The sequence below is a fragment of the Choloepus didactylus genome, chromosome 10 (genome assembly GCF_015220235.1).
Source record: "Choloepus didactylus isolate mChoDid1 chromosome 10, mChoDid1.pri, whole genome shotgun sequence".
Classification (NCBI taxonomy): domain Eukaryota; kingdom Metazoa; phylum Chordata; class Mammalia; order Pilosa; family Megalonychidae; genus Choloepus; species Choloepus didactylus.
This window is the reverse complement of record NC_051316.1, coordinates 65,750,773-65,777,496: the sequence shown is the minus strand read 5'-3', so window position 1 is coordinate 65,777,496 and position 26,724 is coordinate 65,750,773. Positions and strand designations below refer to the sequence as shown.

General features: G+C 35.4%; 1 protein-coding gene across 1 annotated transcript in view; it reads right to left on the bottom strand.

Moving 5' to 3' along the window:
• The window catches only part of CNTLN (centlein), a 421,047-nt gene that overhangs the window by 294,192 nt on the left and 100,131 nt on the right, over positions 1-26,724 (bottom strand). The window contains 3 exon segments of the mRNA XM_037797049.1: positions 3,117-3,250; positions 20,391-20,570; positions 21,192-21,326. Of these exon segments, the coding sequence (XP_037652977.1) occupies positions 3,117-3,250; positions 20,391-20,570; positions 21,192-21,326 (449 nt within the window).

The following is a 26,724-nucleotide window of genomic DNA, read 5'->3' as shown; positions in this document are numbered from 1 at the left end:
TATTTTTTATTCTTATTCTGATTCTTTCTGGTGTAAGGAAAATGTTCAAAAATAGACTGGGGTGATGAATGCATAATTGTATGATGGTACTGTGAACAACTGATTCTACACCATGGATGATTGTATGGTATGTGAATATATCTCAATAAAACTGAATTTAATTTAAAAAAAAAAAGCATGCACAATATAGCCCCTTTTATCTAAAAATTTTTTCCTACCTATTCTAGAATCTATAAATATTGATTGAAAGAAATCTAGAAATGATCCCCACAAATTTCAATGGCCTTTCTTCCTCTGGAGCGATATTTTTATTGTAAGGGATTTTTTTCCCTGTGGCTTATTATTATTTTTCTGTTCTGCATGTATTTTTTAAATAATTCACAGGTATAATTTATATCAAAATAATTACATTGCTCTGTCATTAGTGATGCAAATGTAAACAGAAATAAAATAAGAATAGAAATATTAATTTCAGAGGAATTAGAATTCAAGGTAAAGGATTACTAGAAAAAAGATAAAAAATACAGTGCACAGCAAAAACAAAACAACTATTAACACTTTATCCACAAATTATAACACATCAAAACATGTATAGAAAAAACTATAAGTTAGAGACAGAAAATCAGTTAGTAACAATATGAAAGGAAAGCTCTCATTTAAAACAGCAACAGGAAAACATGAAATAGCTAGGAACAAACTTAACCAGAAATATTCAAAACTTATAGGAGGAATGACTTAAAATACTTAGAAACGACACTAATGTAAACAAATGGAATGGCATACCATACTCTGGAACAGGAAGACTGGACATCACCAAGATGTCAATTTTCCTTAGGATCACTTGGAAATTTGATGTTCTAATAAAAATACCAAGAATTAAGCAAGTTTATTCTAGTGTTCATATGGAAAAATTAATAAGCAATAATGCTCAGGAAAGCTCTGAAAAAGAGCAATAATGGAGAATGTGCCATATATTCTCTCTACTCTTCATCATCTCCACCTACTCTGTACCTACTGAGAGGCCAGCCTCTACAGAATACACACCACCAGTTCCTAGTCCTCTGACTCTGACTGAATTTGATCTGTGGTAGTAGATTAGAGGATAAAGGGAAACAAGGTCTGGGTATTTATTTCCCTGACCCCCTGTCTGCTGAACCACAGTTTGGCAGTGACTATATTCTTCTACCTAAATCCAATGCTCCCATTAGGATGCCTCTCTCCCAGGTTTATACCTTTCGCTGAGATTTGGAAATAGTGCCTCTCTTTGCCCCTCTGGCCCAGGCATGGTAATTTTTTTTCCCCAAATCTAAGATTCTATTCTCATTTAGAATTGCTTTGTTGGCTTTGTCAAATTTTTGGCTTAAAAAATTATGCCACCAGTTTATAAGCCAATCAATCTATTACCTATAAAATATATACTCCTCTTCAACACTATAAGAAAGTTTTCTAAATGTGATACAATGAATCTGATAAAATTCTAATTCATTTTGTTAGCTTTAATGAAGCTAAAAAGTCTCTCACCCAAAACTAAATTCACAATGACATATTTAAATCTGCAAAACCATATTTTACCCAATGGGACTATAAAGTGCCTGACATATGGTACTAACTAGACTCCCATATCCATGACCACTGAAGTGAAAGATAATTCACAACCAAACTTTCTTGACCAAAAGAGAAGTCTACCCCAATGTGCACCAAAATGGCAGTGACTGCCCCCATGTCATACACAATGAGAATTTTTAATTAAACTAATTAAAATCAATCCCACAAAGTGTATCATAACTTCTGTTCTAGTTTGCTAATGCTGCCGGAATGCAAAACACCAGAGATGGATTGGCTTTTATAAAGGGGGTTTATGTGGTTGCAAAGTTATAGTCTTAAGGCCATAAAGTGTCCAAGGTAACACATTAGCAATTGGTACACTGGAGGATGTCCAATGGTGTCTGGAAAACTGTTAGCTGGGAAAGCATGTGGCTGGCGTCTCCTCCAAAGTTCTGGTTTCAAAATGGCTTTCTCCCAGGACGTTCCTCTCTAGGCTGCAGTTCCTCAAAAATGTCACTCTAAGTTGCACTTGGGGTATTTGTCCTCTCTTAGCTTCTCCGGAGCAAGAGTCTGCTTTCAACGGCCGTCTTCAAACTGTCTCTTATCTGCAGCTCCTGTGCCTTCTTCAAAGTGTCCCTCTTGGCTGTAGCTCCTCTTCAAAATGTCACTCTTAGCTGCAACGAGTTCCTTCTGTTTGCCAGCTCATTTATATGGCTCCAGCAATTTAATTTAGACCCACCCTAAATGGGTGGGGTAACACCTCCATGGAAATTATCCAGAGTCATCATCCACAGTTGGATGGGGCACATCTCCATGGAAACACTCAGAGAATTACAATCTAATTAACACTGATAGGTCTGCCCATACAAGGTTACATTAAAGATAATGGCATTTGGGGGGGACATAATACATTCAAACTGGCACAACCTCTATAAGCAGTTTCCATTCCATCCTCTGATGCCACCAAAAATTAAACATATATATTAATTTGTTAACCAAGCAAACATTCTGCACTGCTTTATTCTCTCTAAAACTATTTTCTAATAAAGATAATTATAAAGTAAATCAACAGGTAGTTTAAAAATCTTTCAAAACACTTAAAAATAGAGTAATGTGCTTATTTTTTCAAACATTTTAAGAACTCTATAAAATTATGTGATATATAAATATTTCACAAACTGTGACTACATAGAACATAAAAAAATAAAAAGCCAAAGCCATGTTTCTGAGTGTGTTGCAGACCTTCTAACAATAATGAATATTATGGAACATGTGACTTGGAATTTTGGAAGGAAACAACAAACGAATGCACTGTTGTTGTTAAGTATTGAAAACACAGGGGCACTTCTTGACCATGCTCCCCAATCCTTTCAATACCCTGATTCTACTGGGTAACTGTTACCAGTTTGGTGTATATAATTATTAATATTTTCAATGCACAAATAGATGTAGCAACAGAAAAATAATTTTAACGTGTTATTTTGGGAGTGTTTATAAAAAATACAAATGGTGCCATTCTGAATCACTAATAAAATTAATGTATTGCTAAGTTAAAAACTGAATATACATACCTGACCAGGGTAATATCCATATCCTTCTGGATAAGTTCAGTCTGTTTATTATTCAGCTGTACTGATAGGGCATTATATTTACTTTGTGATACTTCAATTTCTTTCCTTGCTTCAATTAAATTGTCTTCAAAGGCCTAAAATTAGAACACATATCATAATCAAGCATAAGATATACCAAACATAATAAAAAGTGTTAAATATAACTATTCTACAAAATGAGAGCAAAAACTAGAAGTGTTTTAAATCCATTTTTTCACTTAATTTTTAAAAATTAGTGTGAACAATAACTTTTATACCAGACACAGATTATTTTTTTGAAATAAAAAAAAGGATTATGGTTTCCTGGAATGAAAGACTTGAAAATCTGTATAGAATGTGTTACTAAAATTACAATAAATTATTATGCAATAAGAAGTTAATTAAATGAACAAATAGCTTAATTACTTAAATATCAATCAGAACAAATGTCAGATAGTTCATTATTTTCCTGTTTCCTCTATTTTCAACACAAACACTGATACAGTCAGGAAAAAAAAGCAAACAAAGATATCATTAACTTTCTAGGTTTGAGACTCAAATCATTCACTGGGTTCTCTTGATATTGGTGAAATATCACCTGAAGTTCTTCAAAGTTGGCCATTTCCTACTGACATTCTCTAAATCTTTTTTCTCTCTAAAACAATTTACAAAATTGATATTATAGTGTTAAAACATATATTTCCTAAAAATAGATTATAAATTTAAGTTTAATTCTTTTTCATAGAAAATTAAGTGCTCACAAAAAACTTCACATTCACTATTTCAAAAATGGGCACCATGCATTATGTCAAACACTAGAAACTACTCTTACCAAGTTCCCACACCCCATTTATCCACCCTGTAGTAGCTAAAGTGATATTTTAAAGAAAAAAATATTGGCAAAGCTGCCCACTACCTCAAGTATTCAATTTAACATACCAAATATTAGCAAGGGACAAGAGTCCCCAACCAGGTCAAAAAAAAAGACCTATTTCCAGACTGGGGAACCCAAGAAAGCCAGGGACCTCAAAACTGCTTAACAGGGACAGAAGAGCACTAGGGTGGTGGGGAAGGACCAATAAAACATTCCAACTCAAAATGAAACCTCTCTCAAAAAGAGAGTCAATGATGTGAATGAATGATAAGGAGATAAACACCATCCTAGTAAAATGCAAGTATTAGGAACATCTGAAAATGACTTTAAAATAAATTTATTTAACATCTTAAAATAGATAAATATTATGAAATAAAAACGGAAAAATCAGGCTGCCATGTGAAAAGTGATCACTGGTGGCAAGGAGAGAACTGAGAGACAAATTAAAAAGTTACAACAATCCAAATAAAGCCTGATAGTGGCTTGAGAGGTGACATCAGAAGAGGTGGTGAAGAGAGTCAGATTTGGGATATATTGTGAAGGCAGAAATAACAGGAAAGTTTGATAAATTGTCTATGGTGTAGCAGAGAAAAAGTCTTTTAAAGGTTGTCCAGGGATGTGGCCAAAGCAAATAGGTAAACAGTGGTACAATACACCATGACAAGGCACAACAGAGAAGGCATGAGTTTGAAAACAAAAACCCAGAAGTCTACTTCAGACAGATAAAGATGTTTTTATATCATTAGAAAATACTAAAACAAATTAGAACAAGTTTTCCAATAAGCTTAAAAACCTAGACAAAACAAATTAAAAAAAAACATAAAATGCAATCAAGAATAAATGGCAGAAGGAGAACCCACCATGATGGCTAGGTAAGACAGGGCAAAAAAAACACCTCCATGAAAAATACTAGATAAAAGCCAGAAAGTGACCCAGAACACCAGTTCCAGCGACGCACCAGCCAGACAAGGTGTGCTAAATCCACAGGGATCATGCATTTGGTAAAACCAGGACTCTGCATGCTGAAACAAGTGAGTGAGCTGGCTGAAAGTCCGGCGGCTGCGCTGCGGTGTGGGGAAACCGTGGGCTGGCATTTGGAGATGGACTAGTTCTTTTTAGAAAAAAAAAAAACAAAAAAACAAACCTGAGACCGAGTGCAGACACAATGGTGAGAACAGCGCAGTGACGCACGGCAGGAGCGGGCTCTCCCAACACCTTGGTGTCTGGCATGGAGGATAGCCCTACCCACACCCACTGCTGATTGTCTTGGGGCTAGGGGGTCAGAGGGGAGCCAAAAGGAGGAAGAAACCGTGCCCCTTGCAACCATCTCCCCGGCAGGCTGGGGACGCTCCCGCCTGGGGCTGGACCCACAGCCCAGAGACACACCAAGAAACCCAGTGTGATGGGGAGTGATTCCCGCAGCACCACACACAAGCCACAATATTGGCCGTGGACAGTGGCCTTCAGGGCACCTACACCTAATTATCCCGGAGCTGGGAAGGAGGAGCTGTGTGAAGAGGGGGAAATTAACACACCCCATTCAACCATCTTTACAGCAGGCTGGGACCGCCCCTGCATGGCCCAGGGCTTCCCTGGAGGGCCGGCGCACACTTGTGACATGGCACAGCCTTCCCTCGGCAGGGGTCCTGGAAGAGCACGGCTGAGAAGGGGGACCCACTCAGAAATCCCAGGAACCCTACGCCAGTGCCAGGGACTTGTGGGTCAGCAGCAGAGACGATCTGTGGCGGGACTGAGGTGAAGGCTTGGACTCTTGCAACAGCTTTAAATCTCTGGGAACACCTAGGAGTTTTTGATTATTAAAGCTGCCCTGCCTCCCTAACCACCCAGATACACGCCACACATTCAGGACAGACAGCACCAACAACACACCCAAACATGGTACACCGATTGAACCCCACAAGAATCAGACCCCCACACACCACAAAGACAAAGTTGGGGAGAACTGACTTGAGGGGAACATGTGACTCGTGGATGCCATCTGCTGGTTCGTTACAGAAAGTGTATGCCACCAAGCTGCAGATCTGACAAATTAGAGATCTGTATTTTATAGACCTTGAAAGAACCCTATCAAGTAAACCAAATGCTAAGAGGCCAAAAACAACAGAAAATCTTAAAGCATACGATAAAACCAGACGATATGGAGAACCCAAACCCAAACACCCAAATCAAAAGATCAGAAGAGACACAGTACTTGGCGCAATTAATCAAAGAATGAAAGTCAAACAATGAGAGCATGGCACAGGATATCAAGGACATGAAGAAGAGCATGCACAGGATATAAAGGACACGAAGAAGACCCTAGAAGAGCATAAAGAAGAAATTTCAAGAATAAATAAAAAAATAGAAGATCTTACGGAAACAAAAAAAAAAAATGGCCAAATTAAAAAGACTCTGGATACTCAAAATACAAGATCAGAAGAAGCTGAACAACCACTCAGCATCCTCAAGGACCACAGAAAGGAAAATGAAAGAACAAAAGAAAGAATGGGGGAAAAATTGAAAAAATAAAAATGGATCTCAGGGATACAATACATACAATAAAACATCCAAATTTAAGACTCATTGGTGCCCAGAAGGTGAAGAGAAGGGTAAAGGTCTAGAAAGAGTATTCAAAGAAATCATTGGAGAAAACTTCCAAACCCTCTACACAATATAAATACACAAAGCATAAATGCCCAGCAAACTCCAAATAGAATAAATCCAAATAAACCCATGCCAAGACATATTCTGATCACACTGTCAAATACTGAAGAGAAGGAGCAAGTTCTGAAAGCAGCAAGAGAAAAGCAATTCACCACATACAAAGAAAACAACATAACACTAAGTAGTAACTACTCAGCGGCCACCTTGGAGGCGTGAAGGCAGTGGCATGACACATTTAAAATTCTGAGAGAGAAAAATTTACAACCAAGAATATTTTATCCAGCAAAACTCTCCTTCCAATTTGAGGGAGAGCTTAAATTTTTCACAAACAAATACTGAGAGATTTTGCTAACAAAAGACCTGCCTTACTTCAGATACTAAAGGGAGGCCTACCAACAGTAAAACAGAGAAAGGAGAGAAAGATATAGAGAAATTTAACAGACACATATGGATCATTACATCCCAAATCACGAGGACACACATTCTTCTCTAGTGATCACGGATCTTTCTCCAGAACAGCCCATGTGCTGGGACATAAAACAAGCCTCAATAAATTTTTTTTAAAAAATTGAATTTATTCAAAGCACATTCTCTGACCACAATGGAATACAAATAGAAGTCAATAACCATCAGAGACTTAGAAAATTCACAAACAACTTGAGGGTAAAAATGAGGGGGAGATGAAAACATCCCTGGATAATCAAAAGCTGAGGGACTTCATCACCAATAGATCAGTCCTTTGAGAAATGCTAAAGGGAACTGAGCAACCTGAAAGGAAGGGACACTAAACAATTGACTGGAACCACATGAAGAAATATAGATTTCCAGTAAAGATCACATGGTAAATATAAATACCAATACTACTGTATTTTTGATTTGTAACTCCACTATTTACTTCCTACAGGATCTAAAATACATAAACTGTAATGATAAATCAGTGGTTTTGGACTCAATGTAAAATATGTAATTTTTGACAAGAACTACATAAAGGTGGGGAAATGGAGGAGTAAAGGAACATAGTTTATGTGCCCTATTGAAGTTAAGTTGGTATCAAAGAAAAACAAGATTGTTATAGATTTAAGAGGTTAAATTTAAGCCCCATGGTAAACAAAAAGAAAGTATCAGAGAATATGGCCATAGAGATGAAAAGTGGAGTATGGGTTACGAGAAGTGGGTGAAGGGGCAATGGGGAGTTAAGAAAGGGGTGTAGGACTCTACAGTCGATTTGTTCAGACACCATAATTGCATGGAACTTTGAATAGGAAGTGAGATACGGTAGGTTAGTATAGGCTGGAGTGAAATAGTGACACATCCTAGAGTAATTTGGGCAGACAATAAAAAATACATTTACAGCTTCCCCCTCCCCAGCCCCGAGGATCTGGGGGAAGGTGCAGATGTGTCGGACATCCTCACCTGGACTGGTGTTGATGTTGTCACGAGCATCGGGACTGGCGGTTTGATGTGCTGAGCCCTCGAGCATGGGACTTGCTCTTATGAGGCTCATCACCACAAAGGAGAGTCTACAGTTGTATGTAATGGTGCCTAAGAGTCTCCCCCTGAGTGCCTCTTTGTTGCTCAGATGTGGCCCTCTCTCTCTCTAACTGAGCCATCTCGACAGGTGAACTCACTGCGCCCCCCCCCCACGTGGGACCCGACTCCCAGGGGTGTAAATCTCCCTGGCAATGCAGAATATGACTCCCAGGGATGAATGTGGACCCAGCATCGTGGGACTGAGAGTATCTTCTTGACCAAAAGGGGGATGCAAAATGAGATGAAATAGTTTCAGTGGCTGAGAGATTTCAAATGGAGTCGAGAGGTCACGCTGGTGGACATTCTTACGCACTATATAGATAACACCTCTTAGGCTTTAATGTATTGGAATAGCTAGAAGTAAATACCTGAAACTACCAAACTCCAACCCAGCAGTCTGGACTCCTGAAGACAATTATATAATAATGTAGATACAAGAGGTGACAGTGTGATTGTGAAGACTTGTGGATCGCACCCCCTTATCTAGTGTATGGATGAGTAGAAAAATGGGGATAAAAACTAAAGGATAAATGGGGTGGGATGGGGGATGATCTGGGTGTTCTTTTTTCACTTTTATTTTTTATTCTTGTTCTGGTTCTTTCTGATGGAAGGAAAATGTTCAGAGACAGATTGTGGTGATGAACACATAACTGTGTTATCATACTGTCGACAGTGGATTGTATACCATGGAGGATTGTATGGTGTGTGAATGTATTTTAATAAAACTGAATTTAATAAAAAAAAAATTAAAAAAAATATTACTGTTCATTGACATGTTACTAGAGATGTGGGAGAAACAGCAAAACAACTAGAATTAGAAGTGGAAGCCTGAAGACGTAACTGAATTGCTGTAATCTCATGATAAAACTTGAACGGATGAGTTGTTTCGTGAGCAAAGAAAGTGGTTCTTGAGATGGAATCTACTCCTGTGAAGATGCTGTGATATTGTTGAAATGACAACAAAGGATTAGAAGATTACATAACTTTGTTGCTAAAGCACCAAGGGTTTTCAAGAACCATCTCCAATTTTGAAAGAAATTCTACTGCGGGAAAAATGCTATCAAACAGCACTGCACACTACAGAGAAATTTTCATGAAAGGAAAAGTCAACTGATGCAGCAAACTTCATTGTTATCTTAAGAAATTGTCACAATCACCCAAACCTTCAGCAACCACCACCCTGATCAGTCAGCAGTCCTCAACATTACGGCAAGATTCACCATCAAAAGACACACTAGTAAAAAGACTATGACTTATAGAAGTCTCAAATGATGGCTAGCCTTTTTTAATAATAAAGTATTTTAAATTAAGATATGTACATTGTTTTTTTAGACAGAAGGCTATTGCACACTTAACTAGACTTCAGTATAGTGTAAGCATAACTTTTATATGCATGGGGAAACCAAAAATATTTGTGTGACTCACTTTATTACAACATTTGCTTTAACGTGGTGGTCTGGAACCGAACCCTTAATATTTCCAAGCTATGCCTGTATAATACAATTAATCCAGTTAGACTTCACTATCATCACCACAATTTTTAAATATTTTTCTTGCCCCTGAAAAAACTCACAGGTTTCAGCAGCCATTCTCCATTTTCCCTCAATCCATCAGCCCTAGGAGTTGACTAATTTACTAACTGACTCATCTGCTCTATTGATCTGCCTAGTCTGAATATTTCATATATAAAATTGTAGTATCGGTGTTATTTGTGACTAGCTTCTTCAACTTTACATAATGTTTTCCAGATTTATCTAGGTTTGTCTATGTTTTAGCAAATATTCGTACTTCATTCCTTTATATGGCTGAATAATATTCCATTGTATAGATATGCTATATTTTCTTTATCCATTCAGAAATTAATAGACGTCTGTGTTGTTTCCACTTAACCATTATAAATAATGCTGCTATGAAAACTGATATGAGTTTTTGCATGTGCATATTTTTACATTTCTCTTGTGTATATATCTAGAAAGTAGATTACTGAGTCATGTGGCAACTGTTTGCTTAACAGCAGCTGAACCATTTTATACTACAACCAGAAGTGCATGAGGGTTCCAGTTTCTCCACATCATAGCCAGCACATATAATTGTGTACCATTTTTATTATGCTCAACATAATGGATGCCAAATGGTATCCATTTTTTAAAATTTTATTCTGGTAACATATATATATATGTATATGTATATGTATATATGTCTGTTTATATACATGTATACATATATATGTTATCAGAATGAAATTTATATATATATATAAACATAAAATTTGCCATTTACACCATTTTTAATTGGAAAACTTAGTGGCATTAGTTACATTCGCAATGTTGTATTACTATCATCAGCATCCATCACCAAAACTTTTTCATCACCCCAAACAGAAACTCTGCACCTAATGAGCAATGATTCGCATTCTCTTCCTCTCCCAGGCCCTTGTAACCACTAATCTTGTTTCTGACTCTATGAATTTGCTTATATGAGATATTTCATACAAGTGGAATCATGCAGTATTTGTCCTTTTGTGCCTAATTTAACTTACCATAGTGTTTTCAAGGTACATCCATGTAGTAGCCTGTATCAGACTTTCATTCCTTTTTATGGCTGATAATATTCCATTGTATGTACATACCACATTTTGTTTACCTATTCTTTTATGGACATTTGGGTTGTTTTTACCTTTTTGCTATTGTGATAATGCTGTTATGAACAATGATGTACAAGAATCTGTTTGAAGCTCTATTTTCCATTCTTTTGGATATATAACTAGGAGTGGAATTGCCCCACCATATAATAGTTTTCTGAGAAACTGTAAAACTATTTCCCTGAAAACTACAACAGTTACATATCCACCGACAATGCATGGATTTTTTTTTAAAGAGTAGTTATAGATTTGTGGAAAAATCAAGCAGAGAATATAGAGTTTCCAATAATCCCACACAGGCACCATCTTCCCTATGATTGCTTTCTGCAGTAAAGTTGTAATTTTGTGACAATTGATGAAACAATATTATCTTAATCATGTTATTACCTCTACTCTATAGTTTATATCAGGGCTCCCTCTGTGTTATACAATACTTCTTTAAAATTCTAACATATATATATATATAAAACCTAAAAGTTCCCATTTTAACCTATTTTGAATATATAATTCACTGTGTTAAGTACATTCACAATCTTTTGCTGTCTTCCCCACCCTCCATTACCAAAACTTTTCATTACTCCAACAGACTCTGTGTATCCATTGAGCGTTAACTCCTCCTTCCGCAGCCACTCTCAACCCCTGATAACCAATATTCTAGTTTTCGACTCGATGAATTTGCATACTCTAATTATTTCATGTAAGTAAGATCATAACATCTCACCTTTTGCGTCTCAACACAATATTTCAAGGTTCATCCATGTTGTTGTCAACCCATTTTGGGCAGAATATATCGTATGTATATACAACATTATGTTTATCCATTCATCTGTTGATGGACACTTGGGTTTTCTCAACCTTTGGCAACTGTGAATAATGCCACCATGAACACTGGTGTGAAAATACCTGTTCAAGTCACTGCTCTCAATTCTTCTTGGTATATAACTGGGATTGCGAGGTTGTATGGTAATTCCATACCTAACTTTCTGAAGAACTGCAGACTGTTTTCTACAGAGGCCACACCATTGTACATTCCCATCAACAATGAATGAGGATTCCTATTTCTCCACATCAACTCGAAAATTTTTGTTTTGTTGTTTTTTTAATAGTAGCCATTCCAGTGGGTGTGAAATGGTATGTCATTGCTTTGATTTGCATTTCCCTAATGACTAAATATGTAGAGCATTTTTTAAACATATTTATTGGCCATTTGTATATCTTACCTTCTTTGAAGAAATACTGATACAACTCTTTTGACCATTTTTTAATTGGGTTGTTTGTCTTTCTGTTGTTGAGTTGTAGGAATTCTTTATGATTCTGGATATTAAGCCCTTATCTGATATATGGTTTCCAAATTTTTTCTACCATTTTTTAAATTGTCTTTTTACTTTCTTGACAAAATCTTTTCATGTGTAAAGGTGTTTGATTTCAATGAAGTCCTATTTATCATTTTTTCCCTTTGTGGCTTGTGCTTTTTGGTATAAAGTCCAAGAAACCATTGCCTAATGCAAGTTCCCAAAGATGTTTCCCTATACAATTTGGGAGTTTTATGGTTTTGGTTCTTATATTTAGGTCTGTGATCCATATTGAGTTAATTTTTGTATATGGTATAAGGTAGGGATCCATGCTCATATTTTGCAGATGGCTATCCAGTTTTCCCAGCACCATGTGTTGAAGAGACTGTTCTTTTCCCTTTGAGCAGACTTGGAAACCTTGCCAAAAATCAACTGGCCATAGAGGTGAGGATTTATTTGGTTCCATTCATATATGTCTGTCCTTATGCCAGTACCATACTGTTTTGATTACTGTAGACTTGTAAAACATTTTAAAATCAGGAAGTGTATTCAGGGACAACTATCCTTTCATATGAATTCGGTGAATGGCTTTCCCATTTCTGCAAAAAAAGGCTGTTGGAGTTTTGACTGGTGTTTTAGTTTCCTCGTTGTTAAAGCAAATACCATGCAATGGACTGGCTTAAACAATGAGAACTTATTGGCTCACAGTTTTGAGGACAGGAAGAGTCCAAATCAAGGCATCATCAAGGTGATGCTTTCTGCCCAGGCTGGCATTCTGGGGTTTGATGCTGATGATCCTTTGCCCTGGGCTCCTCCTCTATCACATGGCAATGCACATGGCAGTCACTCCTGGCCTCTCCCTGTTTTCTGGTTCTGTTGACTTTCAGCTTTTAGTTGTAACCTCTGTGGCTTTTTCTCTCTCTGTGACCTTTCCTATAAGGCCTCTAGCAATAGAATTAAGACCCACCCTGGGCCATATCTTATCTGAAGTATCCTCATCAAAAGATCCTATTTATAAAGATTCACACTCACAGGAATGGATGAAGTTTAAGAATACGATTTTCTGAGGTACATAGCTGCAAACCACCACAATTGGGATTGCATTGAAATGTGTAAATTGCTTTGGGCAGAACTGACATCTTAAAATATTTTGTTTTCAAATCATGAACACAGAATTTCCTTCCATACATTTAGGTAATCTTTAATTTCTTTCAGCAATATTTTGTAGTTTTCCACGTACACACCTGTTAGGATCCTTGCTTAAATTTATTCCTAGATATTTAATTCTTTTTGTTATTATAAATGGAATTTTTTTCTTGATTTCTTCTTCAGATAGTTCATTACCAGTGTATGGAAAAAACAATGATTTTTGCATGTTGATCTGTACCCCATATATTCTTTGAATTCATTTATTAGGTCTAGTGGCTTTATTGTGGGTTTTTTTTTCTTTCATTATTTTCTATACATAGGATCATATTTTCAAATAGGGAAAGATTTATTTCTTCCTTTCCAGTCTGGATGTCTTTTATTTCTTTTTCTTCCGTAACTGCTCTGTATAAACATGTTCAATAACAGCGGTGATAGTGGGCATCCTTGTCTTTTTCCTGATCTTAAAGGAAAAGCTTTCAGTCTTTCACAATTGACTATGATGTTACCAGAGGGTTTTATATATATACCCCTTATCATGTTTAGGATGTTTCCTTCTATTCCTCCTTTTCTGAGTATTTTTATCAAGAAGGGGTGCTAGAGTTTGTCAAAAGCCTTTTCTATATCATGGAGATGATCATTTGATTTTTTTTTTTCTTTTGCTCTATTAGTGTGATGTTTTAGACGAACTGATTTTCTTGTTTTTAGCCACCTTTGCATTCCTGGGATAAATCCCACTTCATCATGGTGTATGATTTTTTAATAGACTTTGCACTCAGTTTGCTAGTATTTTGTGGAGGATTTTTGCACCCATATTTATAAAGGGTATTGGTCTGTAATTTTCTTTTCTTGTGATATCTTTATACAGCCTTGATATTAGGGAGATGGTGGCCTCATAGAATCCATTACAAAGTGTTTTGTCCTCTTCAATTTTTTGGAACAGTTTAAGCAGAACAAGTGTTAATTCTTCTTTGAATATTTGGTAAAATTTACCAGTGAAGCCATCTGTTTCTGGGCTTTTCTTTGTTTGGTAGAGTTTTTATTACTGAATCAATCTCTTTATGTTATTCCTCTGTTGAGATCTTCTATTTCTACTGAAGGCACTGTAGGTAGTTTGTGTGTTTGTAGGAATTTGTTGATTTTATCCAGTTTATCTAATTTGCCGGCATGCAATTATTCACAGTAACCTCTTATAATTCTTTGTATTTTTGTGGTCAGTTGTTCTGTCTCCCATCCATTTATGATTTTATTTATGTCCTCTCTCCTTTTTCTTTGTCAATCCAGCTAAAGATTTGTCAATTTTATTGATCTTTTCAAAGAAAAACTTGTTTTTGTTGCTCTATTGTTTTTTAATTCTTTATTTTTTATCTTTTCGGCCTAATCTTTGTAATTCTATTCCTTTTGCTCACTTTGGTAATGGTCTGTGCTTTTTATTAAACAGTTCCTCCAAATGTGAAGTTAGGCCTCTGATCGGAAAGCACTACCTTTGTTGCATCCCATAAGTTTTGATACGTATGTGTTTTTTTATTCACTTCAAGAAATTTCCTAATTTCTCTTGTGATTTCCTCTTCAACTCATTGGCTGTTTAAAATTGTTTTGTTTCATATCCATATATTGGAGTGTTTTCCCATTCTCCCTCTATTAGTAATATCTAGCCTTATTCCATTGTGATCAGAGAAAATACATGTACGATTTTGATATTTTAAAATTTATTGAGACTTGAATTGTGATCTACCATATTGTGTATCCTGGTGAATGACCCATGTGTACTACAGAAGAGTGTGTGTGTTCTGCTGTTTTGGGATGCAGTATTCTATACATGACTATTAGGTCTAGTTTGTTTATATTGCCATTCAAGTCTTACATTTCCATATTGACTGTCTGTCTAGAAATTCCATCTATTATTGAAAGTGGTGTGATGATGTCCTCCTATTAATATTTGCTTATATAGTTTGCAGCTCTGCTGCTCAGTGCAAATATATTTAAAATTGTTGTATCTTCTTTTTTACTGACCTCTTTATCAGTATGTAAGGTCCTACTTTGTCCCTTGTAACAGTTTTTTTCTTAAAGTCTACTTTATCTGGTATTAATATAGCTACCCCAGTTCCTTTCACTTTCAAGCTATTTATGTCTTTGAATTTAAGGTGAATCTCTTGTAAATGGGCATATTGTTGCCCATGCTTTTTTATTCATTATACCAACCTCTGCCTTTTGACTGGACAGTTTAATCTATCAAATTAAAAGAAACTACTGATAATGCAAGGATTTCTTCGGCCATTTTTATTTAGTTTTTGCAAGTCTTACACCTTTTTAATCCCTCAGTTCTTCCATTTATGCCTACTTTTACATTTTTAATGCAATTTTATTGCGATATATTCACATACCAGATAATCATCCAAGTGTGTAATCAATGGTTCACAGTATCATCATTTATTTCATTTTCGTGATGAACCATTTTTAGCCCCTTCTCATTTACTTCTGCCTATAATTTTCAGATATTTTGTAAATAGTTACCATGGGGCTTAAATTTAACATCCTAAATCTATAACAAGCACGTTTAATTTGATACCAATTTAACTTCAATAGCATACATGAACTATGATCCTATTACTCCTGAACCCCTACCTTTTTATTGTACTTCTTACAATTTATATCTTCATATATGTATGTCCAAAACCATAGATTTATCATCATTTTTTATGCACTTACATTTTGGAACCTGTAGAAGTAAAGAGTACATGTCAAAAATACGATAATAGTACTAGAATTTATAATTACCCATGTAGTTACCTTTACTGGAAATCTTTATTTCTTTATGCTGCCTCCATCTACTGTCTGTTGTCCTTTTTTTCCAACTGAAGCACCTTCTTTTGCATTGCTTGTAGGGTAAGTCTAGTAGCGACGACTCTCTCAGCTTTTGTTTAGCTGAGAATGTCAATCTCTCCCTCTTGTTTGAAAGACAGTCTCACAAGATACAACATTCTTGGTTGGCAGTTATTTTCTCTAAGCATTTTAAATACTTTGTTCCACTGCTTTCTTGACTCCATAGTTGCTAATGAGAAACCGGTACTTAATCTTATTGGAGCTCCCTTGTATATGACAGGTTGCTTTTCTCTTTCAGCTTTCAGAATCTTGTGTCTTTTGACATTCCACAGTTTGATTACAATGTGTCTGGACACAGTTGTCTTCTAGTTTATCCTTCTTGGAGTTTGTTAGCACTCTTTAATGTGTATATTCATGACTTCTAATAAATTTGAGAAGTTTTCTGCTTTTATCTCTTTGAATAGTCTTTCTGCCCTTTTCTCTCTTCTCCTTCAGGGACTCCCATCATGTATATATTGTAGTGCTTGACGGTATTTGTTCCAGTTTGCTAATGCTGCCGGAATGCAAAACACCAGAAACGGACTGGCTTTTATAAAGGGGGTTTATTTGGGTATGAGGTTACAGTCTTAAGGCCATAAAGCGTCCAAGGTAAGGGGGTACCTTCACTGAAGGATGGCCAATGGCACCCAGAAAACCTCTGTTAGCTGGGAAGGCACGTGGCTGGCATCTGCTCCAGAGTTCTCGTTTCAAAATGGCTTTCTCTCAGGATGTTCCTCAGCTTCTTTCCAAAATGTCACTCTCAGTTGCTCTTGGGGTATTTGTCCTCTCTTAGCTTCTCCAGAGCAAAGGTCTGCTTTCAAAGGCCATTTCCAATGTCTCTGTAAACTGAAGCTCCTCTCTCAGCTTCTGTGCATTCTTCAAAGTATCCCTATTGGCTGTAGGAAGCTCCCTCCTTCTGTCTGAGCTTATACAGTGCTCCAGTAAACTAATCAAGGCCCACTCTGAATGGGCGGGGCCACACCTCCATGGAAACTATCCAATGAAAGATCTCGCCCACAGTTGAGTGATCACATCTCCATGGAAACATCCAATCAAATGTCTCCAACCCAATCAACAGTAATACATTTCCTGCCCACACAAGACTGCATCAAAGATAATGGCGTTCTGGGGAACATAATACATCCAAACCAGCACAGTACCTTACAGATCTCCTAGGCTCTGCTCTGTCCACTGTTCGTGTTTTGTTGTGTTCGTTTTTTTGTTTTTTGTTTTTTTGTCTTTCTGTTCCTCATCCTGAAAAATTTCAATTGTTACCTTCTAGTTCACTAATTCTTCTGCAAGGTCCAAAATGCTGAAGAAACCCTATAAGGAATTTTTTATTTCAGTCATTGTTGTCTCCAACTCCAGTATTTCTATTTGGCTCCTTTTTATAACTTCTATCTCTTTATTGAGATTCTCATTTTGCTTGTTTATCACTTTGTGATATTCTTTAGCTTTTTCTCTGCATAATCCTTTAGATGTTTGGGCATATTGAAGATCATTTAAAAATATCTTTGCCCAATATGTCCAAAGTCTTGTCATCTTCATTGATGGTTTCTAAAGTTTTATCCTGTTCCTTTGAATAGGCCATTATTTCCTGTTTCTTTGTTTGTCTTGTAATCTTTTGTTGGAATCTGTACATTCTAAGAGCTTAATGTAATAACTCTGGAATTTTGTCACTGAATTGTCAGTTCCCTAAGTTTGTACCCAGCTAGTGATATTCAGAGATTTTCCTGAGGGCCAGGACCTAATGAAAACAAACCAATGCAAAAAAAACAAAAAAAACAAAAAAAAAAACCAAAAGCAAAAAGAAACACTTTTCACTCTCTGCAAATAGGCCTTGCATTGACTAGTGTTCTCTTTCACATTTTAACCCTCCTACCAAGATTAGTCTAAGAAAAAAGTGCAGGGTCCTCTCTGTCTTTCTGAACATGTGTCTTGTCTTAGACATGATGTAACGGAATTTCCCCATCTACAAGGATCCAAATGCCCCCTGTACTGCCTATGAAATCGACTTATCCCTTCCCTCCCTATGTGCTCTATTATGTATCTTGAAACCTGTAATCTTTGCTGAGGCCACTTCAATTTGTTTCTTGCACTGCTTTATCTGTCCACAAGAAGTGCTTCTGGGTGAAAGTAAAGCTCCAGGACAGTGAGCCGGAGTCAAGTGTCCTGGTTCAGTACTTCAAACTACCACCCAATAGATTGGCATGAGCATATAGGTTATTCTACTCCCTGTGGAACAGGGCCAAGGACCCACAGTGAGAGCACATGCCTGCTCCACACTCTGCCAGGGAGGATGGGCAGGAGGCCAAAAAGCTTCTCCTGCAACAAGCTTCTCCTACTGTGTTTAAGTTACATTTTCTTGATTTGGCACTCATTCAGTTGCTGCAACCCTTTAAATATTTTTCAGATATCTGAAGAAGAGGTCTAATACACAAATTTTTAAACCCTTGTCAGATATATAATTTGCAACTATTTTCTCCCACTGGGTCAACTGAGTTTTCACTTTTGTGATAATGTCCTTTTATGTACAATACTTTTTAAATTTTGTTGAAGTCCAATTCATCTATTTTTTTTCTTTTCTTGCCCTTGGTGCTTCTGATCTCCATCTAATAATTTACTGCCAAATCTAAAGTCCTGAGGATTGTCTCATGTTTTCTTCAAAGAGTTATATGATTGTAGCTCTTATATTTTGGTAATTGTTTCATTATGAGTTAATTTTTGTATACAATGTGAGGTAAGCGTCCTATTTCATTCTTTCATTTGTGGATAACCAGTTTTCCCAGCATGATTTATATAAAAGACTGTATTTTCCCTGTTGAGTGCACCTGGCACCCTTGTTGAAAATCAGTGGGTCACCAATATGCAGTTGTATTTCTGGACTCTCAATTCTACTCCATTGGTCTATTATCTCCCCTTATGCCAAGAACCACACTATACTGATTACTGCAGCTTTGTTGTAAGCTTTGAATAAGTGAGTGCGAGTCCTCTAACTTTTTCTTTTTTAAGATTGTTTTGGCTATTCAGGGCCTCCTGCAAGTACATATTTGATAACTGGCTTTTTCATTCTTGAAAAAAGAAAAAGGCTGCTTGTATTTTAATCGGGACTGAACTGTACCTTTAGATTGCTTTGGGTGGTGCTGACATCTTAACAATACTGTCTTCCAATCCATGAATATGGGATGTCTTTCCATTTATTTAGGACTTCTTTAATTTTTTCAGCAATATTTTATAGTTTTCAGAGTAGAAATCTTTCATGTCCTTGGTTAAATTTACTCCTAGATGGTTTATTCTTGAAGATTCTGTTGTTACTAACACTGTTTTATTTCCTTTCATATTGTTCATTGCTGGTGTACAGATACACAAGTGATTTTTGCATGTTGATGGGGTACCCCATCACTTTGCTGAATTCATTTTTAGCTCTAGTAGTTTTGTTGTGGATTCTTTGGGATTTCCTGTACACCAGATAACATCAACTGCAAACAGAAATAGTTTTACTTCTTTTCAAATCGATTTAGATTCCTACTTATTTACATGCTTTTTGATATGCATATATAGTGTGACTGCTGTATTCATTAGCACTAAAATTTGATTCTCGCATTTTCAACAAAATCAATGGTAAAAGAAAAACTAAATTTATTAAAATAAAATAAATAAAAACATTCTCAAGACACAAACAAGGCCACAAAAAAATGCAATATTTGAAAAATACTGACCAAATGAGATACAAAAATTTTGTAAATATTGATTCCAAATACGTATAAAAATTTTTAAAAACTATGAATAAGGCCCTCATACGCCAAAGAGAGAATGATTTCTGAACTATAGCTGACTATTTTTTTAATGTTTTCCATTTTTTCACATTTTAACTTTTATAGGAGCTAGAAAATACAATCTTAATATATTGCAATAAATTCTAGCTATATTATAAATTTAAGCTCTAATTCAAGAAAGTCAAAACCTATGATTCTAAAAATGTTTCCCAAATCCTATTTTATTTCAAAATGCAATGTTCTTTATTTTTTAATGATTACATTTTAAAATAACTATTTGAAGTCAGTTTCCTGCTTTGCAACATCAATTTTTTAAAAGCTGTGGGTCTTAAGTGAAGGAATATAAATTAATGCTAGTCCCCACTGGTAGGTTTGAATTTATAACTTGTTATTTAAAGAAAATGATATGTATTAAACTTCCTAAATGAAGTAGGTCCAAATTAGCAGCCTTATTCCATACTCATTGCATACCTTTATTTTTGCATCAACACCATATTTTTCTTTTCTCCAATGTGCTTCCTGCTTCCTCAATTTCTCCAGGTCATTTAGCAGGTCAGCACAGCATGTACTTAATTTCTTATTTTCCTCCTCCAGATTTTTTATAACCAGTCTGTTTTGTTCTTCCTTACTCTGTACACACTCCTTGGTGTCCTGTAGAACAGTACCACAAGGGCCGATAAAAAAAAAAAAAAAAAAAGAGAGAAGAAGAAGAAAGAAAGGTGAGAGCTAATCAGCAAAAATAAACTGTGCAGTTTAATCCTCAAAGCAGCTTCTTCTATATTTGATGGCCAAGGTCACCTGTGTACTTTTATTGGCCTCTTTTCATGCAGGTGGATGGGTCATATTTTTTCACTGGATGACAGCTTTGATGAGTACACATTTGCAAAGAGCCCATTAATTGATCAAGCTGCCTTTGATGATGTCCCCAGCTATTTTTGAGACCCACACAGACATATCCTCCCAGACCTGGGTTTTATCAATTAATAATGCCAGTCCCATCAGAATCTAATTACAAGAAGCCACATATTCACACTCCTACTTTCTTAGCTCCATTTCCATCATTAACTATTTATCTGAAAGTTATAAAGCCTAGAGTCTTAGCCTTAAAGCATCTTTCTCAGGGTTTCTGCATGTGATAAAACTATATGATACAGCAGAGTCTAAAGCAAGTTTTCCTCCAAGGTTGTCACTCCCTGTGCCACAAAGGCTGACAAAACTTAAAGCAGGACTTTAAAGCAACGGTCTATAAAAACTAAGCACAAGTCAACATACCTTAAGTTCTTGACTTTTATCTTTAAATTTCTTCTGCAAGGTACTAAATTCATTCCTTAAGAAATCATTTTCATCATCTTTTGCAATCTTCCTTTTTACAAGGTCATTTATTTCCTGTTTGAGTACTGATTCTCTCTGTGGAAGAAACTGAAATTATCAGGGGTCTGGTAATTCTAAAAATACATATTTTAAAAGATTCATATTTTCATTGTTAATAGTATTAAACAGCTTTCATAATAACATCTACTATTACAATTCTCATTTCTTCTGATCTGCCCATGGATTTTCAAATACAATGTGCAAGTATGTTAGCTACTTATCATGTTAATATAATGCACATTAAAAAAATGGACACCAAAGATATTAAGCAATATTCAGAGAGCAATGTTTCAGAAGTTACATGTGTAACAGGAGAGAACAATTACAAAACATTCTAATCCAAGAAAATGCATATATAGTTAAAATGGGAACTATTTATCCTCTTATTTGAGCATGATTTGGAAAAATATTTTTTAACAAAAAAAAATATTTTTAAAGCAATGATTATACCATTTCATGAAGACACCAATCATTTTAAAAACTATAATAATGGAAAATGTGCTTTGCTACTAAAATACTTTGCTACGTAAAAAGAATATTCACAACATTAAAACTACTATAATTTTTAACTGAATATTCTTCTTACTTGCCAGAGATTTCTAAATGGATACCTAAATTGGTGGATGTACCCACTACTCATTTCTTAGTCTCCCTCTTTATCTTTTTTTCTCAGAAAATTTACCCACTCCCTTGGCTTTCAGTCTTACCTCTGAAAGACTACCCAATCCATAATCCAGACCTATCTCCAATCACCAATATCACATTTCCAACTTTCTACACAATATTCCTACTTTGGTTGTCTGCTGCTACCTCAAACTAACAAGCTAAAGCTAAAAACCATATCCTGTTGCTATCTATCCCCTTTTCTAAACTCCCCCAAATTCTGTCAACATATCCATTCTTCCAACTAATATTAATTAAGCACCTACTGTCTGCCTGACACACTAATTTGAAGCCTTAAATCAGTCTTAACAGCACACTTCCCCCAAACTTCATCTTTCTGCCAATCAAGAAGCAGAAACATAATGATAGAAATACATTGTTTTCTTATTATCAAGTAACATGCTTACTAGAGGGCCCTGACGTGTATTCCATCTCTAACCTATCACTGATGCTCATCTGATCTTTACATTTCAACTTACCTTGCAACCCTATATTTACTACTTATCAAACCCTCTCCAAAGGACTCAGGGATAAAGTAAAAATTAGGGTAAGATTCAAGGATAGAATGAAAACCTGATGAGTTTGAAAAATAAAGTGAGGATATCTCTACATATCTATGTTCAAATTTTTTAAAGCTGTAATATTGATTGATTTTATTTTACTTCATAAAAAAATTAAACACTGAATATACAGAAAATTAACATGTGAGAGTATATAAGGTATAAAGATAAAGAATGAAAGGAGTACTCTAGAAGCCTACCATCCAGCAAAGAAACCCACAACTTTGAACTCCTCTGTACATCCCCTGATCTTCTAATATTTCCTACCCACTTCAAGGGCAACTTCTATCATGAAACTTTGGTCCTCTTTCTTCCCTTGCTTTTCTTTATTGTTTCAAGACACACATATACCTATTTAATATATTGTATAATTTAGTATATTTTTGAACTTCATATAAATTAAATCATATTACAGGTATTCTGTGCCTTGCTATTTTTGCTCAATATCATGTTCCTAAATTCATCCATTCTTATGTATGAATTGTATAGTTCAAGCAGTTTGGTATAAAGTACACCATTAAATAAATATACTCTCTGTATCCATGCCCTGTCAATTTGTATTTCAACTGTTTCCCATTTTGGGAAAGAAGAGATATACAAACAATGTTGCTGTAAACAATCTTAAACATGTCTCCAGATACACATAGCAAGAATTTCTGAAGGGCAGTATATTTCAAACTATAATCTATTGATGGGTTATAAAAAATTAATTTAGTCATAACAATCAGCATCTTTAAAAAGTAGAATAGAACAGAAAATACCAAAGTGATGCACACAAATCTTAGTAAGAGGTATGCCCATAAGAATGAACTTATGAAACTAGCAGACACACTAAGTTAAATAGTTCTTAAATTTGTTGCATTGTTTAATCTGGAGTTTTTATTACACTGAAATATTACTAAGTTTACATTAGATATAAATAATCATATTTTTACCTTTATTATAAATAGCAAAGACTACTGTTAAACCAAATGATAAATTCAGTCTTGTTACTATAGTTAATTTCATGAGTCAACTTGGCTAGGTTATGCTGTTCAGTTGTTTGATCAAACAAGCACTAGCCTGATTGTTAGTGTGAGGTATTTCATGGATTTAAATCATTAGTCAGTTGATTTTATCTATTGCTGATTACATCTACAATCAACAAAGGAGACTTCCTCCCTCCCTCCCTCCCTCTCTCTCTCCTGTCAGTTCTGTTTCTCAGGAGAACCCAGACTAATAGACATGTGAACATTAACACTATTAATAAAATACCCATAGGTCTGTCCTTTGAAAGGAGAAATGATAAAACTTGAGCATCCCTCATCTATGCTAGAGATGTAGATTTTAGGAAGCCAAGAACACAGAACTAACTGATTTAAGTTTTAGAAGGGTTTGCCCATATAACTGTGAGTGAAACTTAAAAAGAACTGACAATTTAAATGGTACCAATAGCAAGCCATTTAATAAGATTTACTTAAATTTTGGCATGAGTGAACTTAGTAATCCACAAGAAAAAAAAAACAAATATCTAATTTGCATATAAAAAAGCATCAAAGGGGAAAATGGCTAGTCAAAATTATCATATTAAGAATTAGTTTGACAAATTTGATATTATATTGTACAATCATTAGAATATTAAATTAGACAAAGATGCATTCCCCAAAGAAGAGCACTGATTAATTAAACCCACCAAATTTGTATAATTTTGTATAATTTCAACATAATTTCCTAATAAAATATACTGTCACTAATCTCTAGATAATGACAGCATAGGTATGTACAGTTAAAATTAATTTAACAATTTAGCTATATGAAACTTTTTCAAGAAACTTCTCTGGATAGAGTATATTCTTAATTGTGTGCTTTGAGTTAATATTAAAATAGGCAAACTAGAACCCCGAGGAATCATAAAGCATAAAGAGGGGCATAAAGAGTGACAGAAGAAAGTATGTCTGGAGCAAATAATTTATTATGGATAAGCCATGAAATAAATAATTCACATCACGGTCAAGAGAAGTCTATAGAGTAAGAAGAGAATGATAGTGAGTACGAAGCAGGAAAAAAAAAAAGCAGCAGCATAAGATCTAAAACTCCACCAAGCAATACTTTAGAATAGTTAATTTATTATTTATACTTACCTATTTTCGAATTAGACTTGAAAGTTTTAATAAAAAAAACAAAGCAGCAATGAAACCACAACAAGCAAAACAATGGTAAACAGAAAATAGAGAAAGGGATAAGAGAACTAATTGCCACTGAGAATAAAACTTCTTTCTGAGCTTCCTAGAACATAAAGAAAAAGGGAAATATAATGTTAAAAAGCAATCATCATCTAATTAAAAGTAACATACTAGGTTACCAGAAGAGTCATGTTATCTAATGCAATACTAGAAGGGGTATTTGTTACCTGACTTTTTTATAATTAACAGTGACAAAGCTCAAGTATAATCTCACCAAAAGAAGTTGAATGGCAGTTCATTACACTGATGGCTGTCAATAAAATATTCCGTAACATTAGACTGCACTTCTATGCAAGTTTTTTGCAAACAGCTGAGGAGTCCAGCTCCTGGTCAAAACCCTAAGTGTGATCTGTCAGGCCTGACCATAGGCAATTACAAAGGGTTTACCTGGCTGGCTTCACAAGGGAAATCTGTCCTCCCCACACCAGAGCACTACAGTCTATGAAGATGGTTGCAGTCATTACAGTTAAGAACTCAGGGTTCCATAGCCAATCATACTTAGCCATTCCTAGTCCAGCTGCCTACCCATTGAGGGGTTTGAATTGAGGCCTTCCTCAGATGCCCTCACTAAAATCTCTATATTAGAGGGATAGGGAAGACCTTGAAGACAATGTTTTCTACCTGACTCAGTACTCAGTACTTTTCTACACCTAGCACTCTTCCTGCCCCTCTCCTTACCCTGGTTCCATAGAACTGCACAAGCCTTTTGTTCAGGGCTTCCTCAGCAGTAAGACTTCCCCAAGTCTGTGCTGGTCCAACTGACCATAGCCTAGTGGGCAGTTCCATGGCAGAAAGTGGGACAAAGGGGGAACTGGCACCTTCTTCAATTTAACCTCTTCCATATATTATCATAGTAAATGACTAAAGTCTTAACTGTTTCATTTTGGCTTGTGCCAGTTGGATACTTTTGACACTTGGCTGTTCAGCTCTCTCGGGACAGTTTAGCTCTTGAAAACAGCTAAAAAAATAAAGTCTGTGTATAGCTTTCTAATAATTTGACTAGATACAGAGTTAAGACTCAATCTAAATAAATTCTCATTCTTAATTTGTTACTCTTGAACACTAACAGCTTTTTAATATTAGTCAGTGAAACAATAAAAACTCAGGAGATTCCTCTTCTAATATGAAGGCATAAGCTGCTAAAATTAAAAAAAAATAATGCTAAGTGAAAAGGCTAGACACAAAAGGACAAATACTGTGTGATTCCTCTGACATGAAATATCTGGAATTACCAGGACTAGGAGGATAAGAGAATGAGTAGTTATTGCTCAATGGGTACAGAGTTTCTGTTTGGGGTGATGAAAAGGTTTTGGTAATGGATGGTGGTAACAGTAGCACAACATTGTAATTAATGTCACTGTATTGTACAGTTAAAAATGGTTAGCATGGCAAATTTAACATTATAGATATATTACCAAAATAATATTTTTTAAAATGAAGGATGAAATGGATATAGTAATACCAGATAAAATCAACCCGAATATAGACTATTAGCAAAAATTGGGAGGAATGCTTCACAATAATAAAATTAATCAGGAAAGCATCATAAATGTGTTTGTACCTAATTGCCTCAAAATATATGATACAAAAAAAATGACGGAATTAAATGTAGAAATAGACAATTTCACAAACATACTAGGAGATTTTAATACCCACTTCAACAACTGACAAAATAACTAGACAAAAAGTCAAGAAAGAAACTGAAGATCTGAATACTAACAAGCACCATGACCTTATTAATGTCAACAGAACACTACATTCAATAACAGCTGAATACATTCTTTTCAAACTGACATGATACATTCATCAAGATAGCCCATATGCTGACCATAAACAAGTCTCAATAAATTAAAAGGACTGAAAACACTATGTTATCTGATCAAATGAAATTAAAACAGAAATCAATAACAGTAAGATATATAAAAATCATCAAAAATTTGAACTTATACTTCCAAATAATCCATGTGACCTAGTTTCCAAGATGCTAAA